This window comes from Falco rusticolus, chromosome 11 (genome assembly GCF_015220075.1).
Source record: "Falco rusticolus isolate bFalRus1 chromosome 11, bFalRus1.pri, whole genome shotgun sequence".
Taxonomy (NCBI): domain Eukaryota; kingdom Metazoa; phylum Chordata; class Aves; order Falconiformes; family Falconidae; genus Falco; species Falco rusticolus.
Genome location: NC_051197.1, coordinates 14,253,177 through 14,269,420, shown reverse-complemented (window position 1 = coordinate 14,269,420; position 16,244 = coordinate 14,253,177). Strand labels below are relative to the sequence as shown.

Sequence of the window (16,244 nt, the reverse complement as noted above, 5' to 3'; positions counted from 1 at the left end):
ATAACATGATTTGCACTTTTGCAGTATTGACAGTCATGCAGGCTTGACTCTTGCACCTGCTGTCACTGTCACAATAAACTGGCATACCTCTGTGATGAACCAAGACTCAGAAGTGTGACATGTTGCAACATTAACAGGTGCAATTTCCCATTTAACAGTATAAACCTATTAGTATCATTTGTTGAGGTCACCTCTGTAATAACAAAATACAGACTTGCTCTTTGAGGCTGGAACAATTCCAAAATTGAACATCATCCAATTAATCCTCTCGGTGGATTTTATCCAAACATCCTTGTGCTATGCAGTGAGGAGGTGGCTCCTGTGCATTCTTCCTTGTTTTACTCCTCTAATGTGTGTTTTCAGGGACCTTGAAGGTGTCTGGCTTGGTTTCAAGCTCCAGTTTCTTGAAACAATTCGCAATTGTGTTTGCAACTGCAGAAATGGCTTATAAATGGACCCTGCAATTTTCAGAGCATTCTTGTAAACTTGGCTTGGAACTTGGGAGAGGTGTCCTCAGGAAAGCCAAGTTCTTTTCATTAAGCATTCCTGTATGTAATAAATGTAATGAATAATCAACCGTAAAGTAAAAATATTCTAAGAAATGCAGTGATTGATTAACCATACTGTTTTGAACTTCCCATGTATAAATGAATGGGTAAATGAATAAAATATACAAATTGCAGTTGCAAAATACAAAAAAAAAAGTGACATATGAGTGATGAAAGCAGGCTAACAGTAGAGTAATGCTTTTCATTAAGGAACTGCCTGCATATTCATTAGAGCCAGTCGATTACTTAAAAAATACATTCATCAGATAATTTATTTGATGAATTTTACCATTATTTGTCAAATAATTTATTCAACAAAAAAGGTAAAATTAATGGAATAGTGCATTCATCAAATCTTATTGGACAGCTTTAATACTTATTCAGTTCTGTACATTTAGGTTGATTCAGGATTAGTAATACTGCTGCAATCAATGCAGAAAAATTTCCTGGCAAATCCATTACTCTGCTGTTTTCCCATATACTCACAAATTTCATGTATTTAATCTAGGCCATTCAAACTGAACATCTTTCTTGTAGAAAAGTAAATATATCAAGAGTTTTAATTTTTACATTTTCCCAGACTTCAATATTGAGCATGATCTTATAGTCCATTTCTCCCACTTAAAAAAAAACCCACACTGGTGTAATCAAGTACATTGCCTCTTCGGGCTTCTTCACATTATTATTTCTGTTCTTCACATGAGTGAAGCAGCTCATGTTCGTTACTCTTGATATTTCTTGATATTCTAAGGATTTCTATTGAAAAGTGGTTTGACCTCTAACCTCCATCACAACAAACTATACCACCATCTCACATTTTTCAGTGAATATTTATGCATTGGTAAACTCTGTGGGGTTTTTCTAAGAGGTTATTTGTGATAAATGCCTACTTATGTTTCTTAGATGAGAAAAATATACTCTGTACAGTTTACTGTACGTTTTTCAGAAAATAGCTGTTTTAAACTTTTCTTATACCTATGCTTGTTCCTCAGTCTGCCTTTTTAGTAGAAATAAATTTCCTACAGGGACTAGCAATGGCTTTATTATTCTTTATGGAAGAATAATAGTCCCTTTTTCATTAGCCCCTCTGTGGCTTCAGTTAAACGTGTCTCTGTTGCATTTCTTATGCCATTGTGGATAAAGTGGAGACAATTAATTATATAGTGGCGTTAAAGACTGAGTCTGCAACTTTGGTTGAAACAGATTAGTTCAAACTGCAGTGTTGTTCAGCGACAACAATACCTGCTGTGCTAAATAATCACTGAGTTGGAAAGTACATGCCCTGTTCAGCGGACAGGACCGGCTTTAATTTCCAAGCCACAGCTTCTATACTGCCATACCCAATGGATGCAGTTTCTCAGCAAGACCAGGGCTTTCAGGTGAAATTCAGTTTTTTTCCTTCCTTCCCTCTGTCTTTAAAATGCCTGTTCTAAAGCCCCTGGAAATACTTGGAAAAAGAGGCTGCGGCTGTTAGTCTACAACATGAAAATTACTTACTTTAAAGTTTTTGCACGGGAACAAATTAATCATATAAGGCTCAAAGATCCTTGAAGGATATTCCATATAAAACTGGTTTTTAAAAAATATCAACTTAGCTAGTAGTGTTATAAGAAAAAACATGTGAAAAAGTTCTCTCTCAGATTCACTGACAGGACATTAGACTTGAAAAGTCAGGTGTGTTCTCTGTCATCAAGCATGAGGCAACAAGGAACAGCAGGTGAGGGAGTACAGCTAGATGCCAAGGGGAATGGGAAAAGCACCCGCAGGTGCCAGCTGGGTGTGCAGATTTCCTGAGATGTCCCATAACTCAGTGCAGTTAATGTCCCAGGCATCCTCCTCCTTTTCTAGCAAGATAAACTCTGCCCACTGGTTAAATGGATCCATGTATGCTAAGCTTCAATGGAATTTTTTTCAGAAAAGCCACACAACTGAATCAGTCCTCGTTTGGTTTGTTTGTGGTTGGTTGTTGGTTTGGTTTTTTTCTAATTGCTTAATATTATCTTGGTCATTCTTTACACTGCCTTGCTATAAGCACAATTTCTATAAACACATGTGCTTACCCAAAATTGTTCATTGAAAGGACGCTGTAGGTTTGCTTTGGATAATTAACATAAACCAATGATGTCTTTTGGACTTTCTTAGTAATTACATAATGACTACATCCACACTACATATTTTCTCACTCAAATCACATTTCTTCCACTATTCCACTGCCCCTTTGATTCATCGCTGGCAGGCATTTAGAGAAGCAAATTTAAATTCACAGTAGTAATTGCATGTGAATACTCTGTTTGGAAATCTCACTTGGTCATTGAAAGAGCTTTTTGTGGATTTGAGTAGGATCATAAACGACAGCATGGAATTTTGTCACTACAGCCGCAGCAGAATCGTGAATATTTCTAAAAATCAAAGGGCCAAATCATGTAGAGGATTTGGCAAACTGTGGAAGGCATGGACAGCTTTTCTGCCAACTATTCACACCTCCGAAATGGCAAATATAGCCTGTTGTCAGACTTGACATCTCAATTGTGCTCCTGATGCTGCCTCATTCCTGGTATCTCAGTGAAGCTAGTTGTGCTAAAAGATAAAATACAACTACTTCACTTCTCTTTGCCAGGTAAAAATACTTCTGCAAGGCTCCTGCATGAGGCTCCAGATATAGCCTAAGACAGGTTTGCATTTATGCAAAGAAACTGTGGCAGAGGTGTAACGTGTAGTCTGAAGTCTTTGATGCACCTGGAATCAGTTCATTAAACAGCCTGATTTATGTCATTAGCACCAAGTAAATACACCTTCTCAAAAGCTTCTTGGAAAAGGAGAAGAGTAAATCTAGTAATTAATTACACTGCAAGCAAGATAGACCCCAGTCCTACCACTGGCTCTAGCTGGGCTAACATTTATGGCTGAGGTCAGATACAGCTCTACTGGTTCATCCCTCCTGCTCTTGACTGCAGAACTGAGGTTAAATAAAAATATTTAGGTCAGTATGTGTTTAGCTTTGCAATCCAATAAGAAACAACACTGAATCCAGAAGTCTCAGAAGGTGTTTGATGAAAATTATAGAAGCCCCATTTATTTATTTATTTACAGCTTGCTATGAGTGTTCTAAAAATATAAAGGCAACATTTAATTGAGTCTAAATCTACAGCTTGAGGTATGTAAAAGAACAGCTTTGAAGTATGCATAGATAAAGAGCAACCTTTGTGAAAATTATGTATTTCCTGAGACAGGGTTTGAAATAAACTCATTTAGCTATGTTTTAACTCTTAAAACAAGTGAAATTATTTAAATCTTAGAGTCATAAAATTCTAATCCTACATTATTGAAAATATTTCCCCTAAATATGGCCTAAAGGGGGTTTTTATTAAATGTTTTTATTACATTTTCTATTCCTAGATACGACTGCTGTTGTATACCTAAAGTGTTCGAGAAGGTATATTCACTGGGGACATGATAATGAGATAAATCAGTCAGGAGACAAACCCAGACTGTTTGACTGCCAGCTTGTGTCCAATTTATGCAATTAATATGGCATACATTTTCATTTTGTAGCTTAAACTGTTGTATTGTTAATAGCTTAATTCTGCTCTCCCCTGACTGAAGCAACGATGACCCACTGAATGTTGCCATTTTACCCAGCCATTAGCCATACAGCCAGAAAGACAGAAATGTATTGCTCTCTGTGGCAGGATTCAGACCATCACAAGCTCATTAATTCAAAGACTCATAATGAGGGTCATTGTAAAGACTGATACAGATACAGCAGCTCTGAACTTCAGACATTTTTTGAAAGAGCCAAATTCAGCATGATATATGTAAAAAATTCAAGTATATGCCTAAGAGAGCAGCAGGAGAAATTTTCTCATTCTTTTTTGTGAGATCTGACATCAGCATATAGATGGTTTCATCAATTATTGAGACAGAGACTAAGAAAGGAAAAGGGAATGATTTGGGGGTTTCGTTTTTGAAGTTTGAATGTAAAGTGCTCAGACTGAATCAGAACTAGTATGTCTGAATCTTTAGAATTAGCTGCCTCTTTCTTATAGCTTCTCTTCTTTGTAACACTAGAGAGCCTTAAAAGACTGGTATTTAAAGTGTTTTAATAACTTTTGAAAGGCAGGAGTGTAGCTTTTACACAAGGATATCATATATGAAATCACCAATTCCTTTTTCATTCTATAAATACATGTGTATTGGAAATAGCCTCAAAAACTCAGTCTTGTATTAAACAATTACTCCACCGTTAAAAAAAGAACTGTCTTTAGATAGTCCAGGATGAGGAACAGGGCGATGAGGGAGATCCAGGTCTCCCTGCTCCGGTGAATATTTAATTATTTATATGGTATGGAATAGATCCAGCAGCGCTGACGGAACAATAGCAGTGAATAGCTGGTACAGAGGCTGGAGAAACTAGGGGTCATAGCCTAGTCTGAATATTAAGTACAACAGAAAATTGTGCCAGTGTCTCCAGCATCCTGGATGAATGCCCTGTCCACAGGGATTTTCATTGTTCAGGAGTGTCCTTTCTGGTTTTAATCAGAAAAGCTATCCTAGTCAGAAAGCCTTTCCTGGTGAAAGGATAGTCTAAAACAGTGAATGTCTTTTAGTGCTAATGAACTGACGTTTTTCAGCAAAAACATGTTGGACAAAATTTTCTTGAATGCCTCTCGCCCTAATCTGTTTCATTTTACCAGATGTCTAGGTGCTAACTGAGCTACCGCCATGAAAGATGGGCCATTTCCCTCTGAGCTTTCAAGTGCTCTTTTGTCTTGCTTAAAAAAGGGAGGGAGGGAGGGAGGAAGAAAAAGATTTCTTAGCTGCCAAATTTGACAGCTGTCAGCTTCCTTGATGGGGCAAAATGATGATATATCACTTCACTCAGTATCTTACAATTTAATTGTAATTAATTATAAAAGAAACTACAACTCTTCAACATGAGTGCAAATATTTTTATTTGCAGGCAGATGTTTTGCATGCTTTATTAAATTTTGTGTATTTCATACCATTCAGTGCTCAACTAAAAATAACTACCCTTCTGTACCTACACAGAGAGAGTTTCATGCAGTGTGAAGCACTAACATCATATTTACTTGAGGACAGAATATTATGTTACTCTTCCAATATGTAAAATACGCACATTAAACAGTGGAATTAAGGACCTATTTTAAATATAGCAGTTGCTAAGCAATGTGCTATTAGCAGAATTCAAACAGCTTGGAACATTTAGTATTTTGGGGCCTACATGCTCATTTTTATATTATTTCTTAGTTTGCAAAATACAATTAGTAATCAACAGAGAAGATTGTAATTTGCTTAGACACTAGATGACATTGTTTCTCAATGCTCTTCTGGATCCTTATCTCAGGAAAAAGAGCAGCATAAATGTTACTAAGTCTTGATATACATACAACTCTATTATTTCGTTGTACAAACTATGGATGGGTGGAATTCTGCATCGTGGTCCCAGAACTGTGAGGAGTAGAAGCCAAAGCAGTTCTAGCCATGCCCACCGTTGGGTGGCTTTCCTTCGTTACAGAAGCCTGTGCAGAAGTACACCATCCAGTTAGCTGTGGCAGTACTGAGACAGAGGGAGGGATGCAAATCTGCAAACAGATTTACAGAGCCATCCTACCTCTAGATGGAGGTTGGTTAAAACCACAGACAATTTTCCCCATCCCGTCCTAAAATACATGTGATTGACTGAACAGAGCTCCCCAGGTTAACTCCTTCAGCAAAACCTCCTTATTGTTGACAAGATGATTAGGAAAGCACCAGGGAATTTCTTTGAATTTGCAATTGCTTTTTCTCTCCTGCAAATTTCTTTACAAGAGAAAATTATCAAGACCGGTGCTGTGGTTGTGGGTCAGATCTGATCCTAGGACTTGTACCACTCCAGACAGCTCTGAACTCATCCTTGTGTGCCAGTTGTATCTGACCCACCCACATCACAGCTGTGAACATGGGAACTGTACCATGGAGATCCCCAGAACACAGCTGCCAAAAAATGTCACTATCCTGCTCTATACCACAGTGTGCATCCAAGATACACGCAAGTGCTAATCTGCAGAGTGAAACCCACAGCAGTGTTCACTGTTGCCCGTGAATCCCTTGAGACTGTCACTCTCTGTGATGTGTAGAGATAAAGCCCTGACAACAGTGGAGGCAATGGGAGTTTCACCGTTTAACAGGAGTTCTGCCATTGGTTTAACAGGGCTAGAAGTCACTCCAAAGTCCTAAATCCTTGTGACCCTTCACATAGGTGACCTCCGCAAGAGAGATGTACCAAACACTTACCATCCTCCCTTTAAACTCAGTCATGGGTGTACAATAAAACCTAGCTTGTTCAGATTTGTGGCTCCTTGGAGGATATCCTGGGTTATACAGATACATAAATGTAGTTGCCCATATCTACAGAATCTTGATTTCACGGGATCCTAATAATTGTCCTTATTTAATGTCTACTTCCCATAAATATATTTTAAGTTTCCTACTATTTGTTCATAAATATACCACAACATTTCTAGAATTTAAAAAAGCTAAAAAATACTTTCACACATATCCTTAAGGAGAAATGATTCCCTGAAGATTCTATGAGTGGAGGCTGTTCCTATATCAGCCCTTGTCTTTGATTAACCACCTAAAAGAAAAAAAAAAAAAAAGGGGGAATAGATTAATTATTAAAATTACCCCTGTAGTGCACCTGAGCATGTTGAGTGAAACCCCACTGAATCTCTGGGGGAGGGAGGGCTGAGGATGCTCAGCACCTCACAGAATTAGGCTTCCAGGGAGAAAGTCAGGGGGTTCCTTTGTGAAATAGTAAGGACTAAGTGCACTGTCTGCCCAACGGCAGTTTGGGGTGGTTTGTTATATATATTTAAAAATAAAAAAAAAATAAAAAATAGAAGAAAATAATTCAGTTCTGGGCTTGGAATCAATGTAATTCCCCTTTCTCCCATTAGACTTGCTGAGAAGCCCCTCTCAGGACATGCAGCGGTTTCTCTGACTGCTCAGCCATGTAATAACACTGAAAGCAAAGGCAGAAGAACTTGCCGTGTCACACTGTAATGTCATTATTCACTTGATAAAACTGTGGCCACGCCGCACCATTTCGCACTTTGGGTTTGCCCAAAGCTGCGGAGTAGCTCTGCCCGCTCTCCAGGTAACCCCTCCCGAAAGCCGGCACGCGGCAGCGGTGGTCCCAGGCTGGCCCTCCCCAGGCCTGTGCACAGCCCATCCCGAGCCGGGTTTCACAGCCGCCTGCACATCCCGCTCCCCTCCAGCCTGCCGCCTCTCCGGAGACAGTGCCTTATGTTTGCCTTTCCGTTCTCATCCACCTTGCCTGTCACCTTAAGGCAGCCTTAATTATAACGTCATCAAAGGTTTATTCAACAAGATTTGAAGATTGGGCTTTAATTAGGAAAATGAAAACACACGCTTATAACCAAAGTAAGTATAAAACACAATATTTGGCTGTATAGTAGAAACTGGTTTTAGATGTTTTGGTGTCCCTCATCCAAAACTCTCTCAGTTTGTCCCAGCCGGAAGATTTGGGGATCCAGGATTCCTTGTGCCTCTTTACAGTCTGGATTACTTTTACAGCCTACCACACTTCTGCTCATTTGAAGCTCAGTTTTTGATACAAATTCAAATGTCTTAAGGGCTGTATCTTTGACCAGGGATTGTGGGTGATTTGACTTCCCATCCCATTTGTTGAAATACACATGGCTCTTTGGGGACACCAGTTATATAACGGCTGTTTCCTCTTTAGTCCTACTCAGTCAAACGACTCAGTATCCCCACTCGATGCGACTGTCCGACATGAACATACTTTACATTTCCCAGAAACAGCTGAGGCTACTGGTATGTCCATAGCAAAGAACATACAGAGCATTGGGTTAAAGCAGATTATGTTAAATTTAGGATATCGTTGGATTACCTGTTTTCTCTAAAGGCCACACTTGACACATTATTAACATTAGCTAGTTTTTTTCCCCTGGATTTACCTGTGAGTTCATGTTATGGTTTTCCCTCAAGTTTTGCTGCATTTCTGTGTCCAGGATAGTTATAACTACTTTTGTTACCTATTTCTTCCCCCAAAGGACTAAATGCAGTTCCAAAGGCCTCTAACTTAGGTTGGAAAGAAAAAAAAAATCAAAAAGACCCACTATGTTGCCCAAAAACTAGTATTTTGAGAACTGAACACCGTGTAAAGGCAGTCTATGGACTTCACTATATATATGTTTTATTAATGGGATGCTTCAAAATGGGGTAAAAACTGACTTAAGACTTTAATAAATCTTGGAAATGACCGGGTATTTCAGAAGTTAAGCTCACCCTCATTACCCTGTAATACTACCTCCTGCAAGGCTACCTGAGACGTATTGTACAATAATTGTGTTCTGGCAGCTGACTCCGAGAAGCCGGTGTTAACCTCTCCCGCTCCCCCGATATGTACAGATTATTCCCATTAGAATGGATTGATGAATGAAAAGACCATGGTTAATGGGTATTACTTTAATGCAGAGGGCCAAATCCTATTATCCTGTGCAACAGACAGCGTAAATAATATTTGTGTAAAGGAGCCCCCCTGGGACAAAGAGAAATGGAGTCCAGGGCTGCAAGGCCCCACATCTGCCCATTACCCACCCCACCCTTGCTCAGCAAAACCTCTGCAGCTCTGCAGGTGCTTTCTGTGGCCAAACGATAAGGGGGGGTGGCCCACAGAGCTTCTTACAGAGCCTGTTAATGGCAACAGGAAGGCTCTCATTGACATGAGTGATCTTGGTGACGGGCTGGCAGAAAGGAAGGTTGGTGGCGCAGTTTGTGTGGCAATCTTGATAGCAGTTTCTGAAGAAGTAGCAGTGTGTTTTCTCCATGCTCATGGTACTTTGATCACATTTCCCTACCTTTTTCAGACTAATAAACACATTAGGTGGGTTATGCAGATTACAGTGTGTGCACTAAGTTATTTGATATATTATTCACCAACAAATATAAGATAAAAGTAAGTCTGCATATAATTACCCACAACTGCTGACTGACTTATAATTAACTTTGAAAAAATTGCTGGTTTAGGAGATATTATAGATTACAATTTTAAATATAAGGAGCTTCAGAATAGCTCTCACGATCAGCGCAAGTACAAGGTATTCAGTGAAGGATTAATTCCCTAAACTGCTAATCAGCTCTATCTCCTGTCTTATCAAATTGTACATACATTATGCTGTATTAAAGTATGAGCGTGCAGCTAATTAAAGCAAAGCCTGCATTTAATATCAGATACTCCCCCCCCCTTGACACAACAAAAATGTTCTAAGGACATACATAACAAGTGTTAACAAATGAAAGTGATTGGTTTTAAAGTGATGCTGTGCTCCTCCAGCAGCCTTTTGTTTCCATTTCGGAGGATTTTCCATTTCAGAGGATTTTTTTTTTATTATTATTATTATTTTTAAGAAAAAGAAGGGGAGAGGAAAACACCAGAGTCTTTCTGGAGAAACAAGTTGGGGAAGACATTAATTCTATTCAGTCTATAGCTGGAAGCCCACAGGAACTAACCAAGGGATTACAACCAAGGATCTACAAATAGTATCTGGATGACATCCAGCTAAAATGTGGTTCATTTACCAACCTTTTTAATAGATTCTGATGTTAAATGCTGCAAAGCAAAATACTTTTTTTTAAAAAAGCAAGAAAGCAAACTCATCCACATTGTTAAAGGAATGCAGTATAAATTTAAATGAAAGATCAGCAAAGCCTAGCTGAGCAAACAGAGGTTCAGAACAATAATTGAGCATCATTTACAAAACTGTTTCTTTTAGTTGCTTTTTTCTGTTTCAAACTAAAATAAAACAATGCCATTATAAAGAAGGCAGGAAAAAAAAACATACTGAAATTATTCACTTATAAAACAAACATAAAATATAAGAAAGAATACAAAGCAGGGAGTATTTGAACCAAAGCTATTTTTTGTAAAAGTATTTTTGAGTAAGCCTCAAAGTTTTTTGTGCCACTTGAAAGTTTTCCCAGCCCAAAGACCTCAGAACATATGATGTTATTAGTGTTATTCAACAACAAAAGACATACATTTTGTCAAGATCTACACAATACTGTAAAATAGAAAAGGGGAGGGGGGTGGCTTTTTTGGTTTTTCCCATTTTTTTTCTTTTCTTTTCTTTTTTTTCTTTTTTTTCCCTTCTTTTCTTCTATTTTCTTCCCTCTTTTCTCTTTTCTTTTTTCTCTTTTCTTTTCTTTTCTTCTCTCTTTACTTTCCTTTTCTTTTTTCTTTTCTTTTCTTTTCCTTTTTTCTTTTCTTTTATTTTCTTTTCTTTTCTTTTCTTTTCTTTTCTTTTCTTTTATTTTCTTTTCTTTTCTTTTCTTTTCTTTTCTTTTCTTTTCTTTTCTTTTCTTTTCTTTTCTTTTCTTTTCTCTCTTTTGCTTTTATTTGCTTTTATTTGATTTTCTTTTCTCTTTTCTTTCCTTTTCTTTTTTTCTTCTTCTCTTCTTATATATCTCTACTTAGGGAAAAAAAATCTCAGCAGGAAATTGAAGAGATTTACCAATAAAATCAATAAACATTTGCAGACTGTTGGCAGTGATACTGTTGAGATAAGGTAGAGTTACAGCCCTGTTTGATCAATGTTTATTACAAGGCTCACATTTTTTTAATAGAAGTGGATCAGAACAGGGTGGGTTTTTCTCCTCCCGGCACTGGATTCTGTAGGCTTCAAATACACAGCAACTTTATCTGATCTGTTTAATTTAAATGTGTAAGAGTTACTGAAATACAAAATCATCCTGGTCTGAACTAAAAGTTCCTTTCTTCGCTCCCCCCAGGTTAATTTGTTGGCTTTCGGAGTGATTATTTATAAAGTATTTAGACACACTGCAATGTTAAAACCAGAAGTGAGTTGTTATGAAAATATAAGGTAAGTTTGCCATTTAATACAACTTCTGCCTTCTCTAAGTTTAAATACTAAGTTTAAATACAGCCAGAGATGAAATTCAGTATTCATAAATAACAGTTTAATCTTCTGGAAGATTTGTAGAAAAAGAAAGTTCAATTGTTTTGGGGGGGGGTTTCTTGTTAATCCCTCATAGATTTGGAGGTAGATTTTGCAATCTTTACTTCGATTGAGCAATATCTTGCACAGTAACACTGGGGTTGTGTGAGAGGTGTACGAGGAATACAAGTGGCCCATATCAACCAGAGGGTAAAGGCTGATGGCAAGCTTAAAGAAGGAATTGTCCTTTTTTCTTAAGTACTTTCCACAACCTCTATGCAAGCCAAACCAGATTTCATAACTTATGCCTGAACTGGGATCAAAATACTTGCCTTGAGGTAACAGGTAATTCAGTGATAAGAGAACCAAGACATTCATGTTATTTGTAAAATGTTTACAGTAGGACATGGTGCTTTTGTGGTGTTGGGGGGCATGGGGGGATTCACTCCAGTATTTTTACTTTGCATGCTGCTATGATTTTTCCATCAACTCACTCTCTTTAAAACTGATTTATAGGGACCTTGAAAACCGTTTGTGCAGGAAAAGCTGAAGTGTACTACAGGGAACATTGAAAACAACTTACTGTTTGTGTTGCTTAGGAACACTCCTGCAGTTTCAATGCAATGCACTAGATTTATAGTTAGAATTTAGCAATTGTTTGATTGATTACTTTCTCTTATTCTTCACCCTTCATAGCTTCATGTGGTGACCTGGTTTTAATGAAGTTGAAAATTATTCATTTTCAGAGGAACAGTGCTAAAAATGTCTGTTGTTCAAAAGAAGTCCTGCAATGACTGGGCTGAGAATGAATAAGAAAGTAATCAGTGGCTTTATTTCCAAGACAACATGCTGTAATTTGCTCAAGTCTGTGAGCAGGGCTCTACAGCACGTTGAGGGGAAAAAAATCATAGCCAATCAGTTCCTATAATTTTAAGGCATCAATATCCTGACCCAGGAATTATTTGAATTATTTGAGAGTATTTGTGTTCTAAAAACAATTTTTATTAAAAAAAAAAAAAAAAAAAAAAAAAAAAAAAAAAAAGAGGAAGAATGAAACAAAGAAAGCCCAGTTTTACGACTGGCACCGTCTTCTGCAGTGAACCTGAGAGGCAGCCTGGGAACCCTTTGATGTCATGCACATGTACTGACCTAAGAGCATACTGTACATTTTTCTGGGTTATTTTTTGAGGAAGATAAGGGGGAGGAGGAAAAGTGGGGGAATGCTTCATAACAGACATATGTTTTTCCTTGGGGAATTACACTAACAGTAGATTTAAATCAAATCATACGGTGCTGCAGTACACCAGAGAAAACATATCTGAAGCCAGTGTTTTAAGGCCCTCCAGTTTTACTCCTTTGCTCTTCTGCAGTGATTATGTGAGTTTATTCATGCCACAGTGCTACAGCACACCCTAAAGAGCAGCCCATGCATTTGCACTTCTCAGCCTTCGCAGCTGCGAAAAAATTGCCTAGGCAGCATCTGTCATCCAAAGCGGTGAGGGAAGGAGAATAGCACATGCCCACATGTTCACGTTGTTGCCTTCCTGTCTAGATCCTGTGCGCGAGGTGCTCTTGCTCTCCTGTTCCTCCTTGGGGCTACCTGGATCTTTGGGGTCCTCCATGTCGTCCAGGGATCCGTGGTTACTGCATATCTTTTTACAATCTTCAATGCATTCCAGGGGATGTTCATTTTCATATTTCTTTGTGTGTTGTCTAGGAAGGTAAGTGTCCCATTCCTTGTGGGAATCAACTCAGGCAGTCTTGTCTGCCCAGCCCTAAAGTGGAGTTGTGGTGCAAACGTTTATTAGGGCAAGGGAGGAAAACCTTGTGCCATTGATGGGGGAGAGGAAGGAAGAGGGGAAATTTTGCTGCTGCCTTCAGTGGAGTCAGAATCTCTGTCCAATTTTTACCTTCTCATGTATGTCCTCCCAGGTCTAAACCCAATGTATGAAACCTGGAAATTTTTTTAAAAAAAATTGTAAAACTGGTTGCAGCATCACTATTATTTCACATGAAATAACATGTGTGCAATAAAACCCCTCCAGTTTTTCCAGTTAGCAGCAGGATTCACACACATGATCCTGAAATGATATTTTATTCAGTAGTCTGTCCTAAACTCAAAAGAAGCCTCACCTTAGAACATCTAGTGACAGGAGCAGTACAAAATGAGTTTGAAGACATATAGACCTATTAATAAATCTATTTCATATTTGCATTCAATTATTTTTGTTTCAGATTCAGGAAGAGTATTATAGGTTGTTCAAAAATGTTCCTTGCTGTTTCGGATGCTTGAGATAAATGGAAGGAAAACATGCATGAGCATCTCAGTGGAAGAAGGCAGCAACCCAGATGATGTTGTTATGGATATTACAGAAAAATCTGGTATTGTGAAAGTATGAAATGAGCTAGTGAGCAGGCATATCTCTTAACTGAATTATTGACTGGTTTTGTACATACGAGTGCATTCATGCAGAGCATTTATATTATGCTGTATACAAACAGTATACAAAACAAACTGGATTTTTGCAAAACAAATATTAATGAAGACCAGGGAAAGAAGCTCAAGACTTTTCATGACTTAAGTTTTGTTTCTAATATTAGAAATATCTGCAGTTCTTGATAGCAAGATACCAAAAACCAAGTGGCACAGCAGATTTTATGAATTGCTTTGCTAGTGGAAGCATGTTCACTGTCTTTTTGTAGTAATGAGCTTCTTACATTAAGTTGTATGTGGCCATCTGCAGGGAATGGGTTCCATTAAAGAGTCAATAGATAAAGATCTGCTTCAGCCCAGACTTTTGAAAACATTTCTTTTAATTTAAAGTAGATTAAAAGAGGAATTTGTTTAATATTATTCTCTTATCATTCTGAAATATATATTTGTATATTAATCAATTCTTTATTTTTATAACTTTTAAAGAACTGTTTAGATCTGAAGAGCTGAGGTCAGATCTGATACAAGAATGGTGGGACAGACATTTTATAAGTGAAAGATTATTTTGTGAGTACTTTGAAAAAGACCTGGTTCTTGCTTTATTTAACTGCCAAAAAGACTGAGATCTGCTAAACTGGCACTATGATTTTGGAGGCTGTGGGAAGAAGATGCTTTCACAAGTTTGTCACTTGGTACAGATATTTGGAATCCAGACTTCATAGGATCAAACTAAAAGTGAAGTGGTAGAAATCACCCATGCAGAAGAATACAGATTTAAATTCAAGGTCATGTGCCTCCATACCATGTAAAATTGTAATTACAGCAGCTTTCTCTACTCAGGATCTTTGAGTCAAGCAGCTGCCTTCCTCTGAGGCTCCTGGTTTTGAAATACTTATCCTGTGTTTAACCTTAGGAGCATACAGAGATCTACTGAAATCAAAGGGAGTACTTGAGGTCCAAGTTTTGCTAGACCAGGGCACAAACAGCATGCATCAGCAGTTCCACCTTTGCCATATTACTTATTTTTAAAGTATGTTTTAATTTCACTCTTTTAGCACCTAGCACATGTGAAGTGCTGAGCAATCCTCAGTCCACGTAGCCTTCTCAGGAAGTGTCTAGGATCTCAGATGAAGCCCAGTGTTTTTACCAGTGAGGCACTGTAAATATGTAGTTGTTAATAAATCCCACTGTTGTGTTGTCTGTTAAAATAAAGCACTAGTCTGAATTTTATTTATATTGAAGGAAACCTTTTTTGGTAATTCTCAAATTTGTTTGGTTTTTATCTTTTTTCCATATACACAAGGCTTTCATTGTATGCACTGCAGTGACATGCTTCATTAAGTATATTCCATGCCTCTGTCAAAATTTTTGAAACCACAAGAGGAGTCATTTCTTCGGAGGGCAAAAAAAATTATTTCTGTTGGTCCTTTAAATGTAAAATATGTGAATAAACTGAAGTGCTTAGCATTCACATTTGGACGTTTCCCTTCATTTAAATAAATACAGTGGTAACAAAGTTCTCATGGTTATATATTATTTTCCCTGAATTATTTGCTGTATTTCCTTTGCTGTTGTATATGTTCTTCCAGGTTTGGGAAGATGCAGATACATATTACTTAAAAGAGTATTTCTAGAAGGGTATCTACTAATTCATCATTTTTAATCTCCTGCAGAAATGTAACCTATAGTAAGTCTGTCTGGACAAAGCAGCATGTCTAGTAACTATATAATGACTTCAGCATGCTCAGTGAGATTGAAAATGTTCCTTGGAAAGAAAATACATCATAAAGTGTTTAGGTTACAATAGTCTCTTTAATGAAAGAACATCTTTTATAGGAAAACTGTGCTCTCCAGTCTCTGGGTCAGATCTTCATTGAAACTCTGTTTTCCTTACATGCAAGGATGAGTTTTCATCTTTTAATACAGCACATAAGGAGCAGAAAAATTTTGTTTAGATTCTTTGCCTTAGAGCCTGAAGGATATTGTAATTGTCCTCCCTAATTCATGCAGAAATACTGACAAGAAATAAAAGGGTTTATTTGTCGCAGCCCTTAGTAACACAAGCCCCAACCCAGCAGAAAGGGAGGATTAGAGACAATGGGCATAAACTGAAAAAAAGAGAGGTTTCAGCCAGATATGAGGAAAAACCTTTTCACCGTGAGGATAGTCAAGGACTGGAAATGGTTGCCCAGAAAGGTTTTGCGGTTGTGATAAAATCTTTGATTTTTAAGACTGAATAAAGCCCCCAGAACCCTGCTC

General features: G+C 37.8%; 1 protein-coding gene across 3 annotated transcripts in view; it reads left to right on the top strand.

Moving 5' to 3' along the window:
• Positions 1-15,456, top strand: part of ADGRL4 (adhesion G protein-coupled receptor L4) — a 76,908-nt gene extending 61,452 nt beyond the window's left edge. For all 3 annotated transcript variants that reach the window (XM_037404308.1, XM_037404309.1, XM_037404307.1), the window contains 3 exons: positions 11,385-11,476; positions 13,104-13,272; positions 13,787-15,456. In XM_037404308.1, coding sequence (XP_037260205.1) covers positions 11,385-11,476; positions 13,104-13,272; positions 13,787-13,849 — 324 coding nt within the window. In that variant the 3' untranslated portion in view covers positions 13,850-15,456. The remainder of the gene's footprint in view (positions 1-11,384; positions 11,477-13,103; positions 13,273-13,786) is intronic.
• The last annotated feature ends 788 nt before the right edge of the window (positions 15,457-16,244 follow it).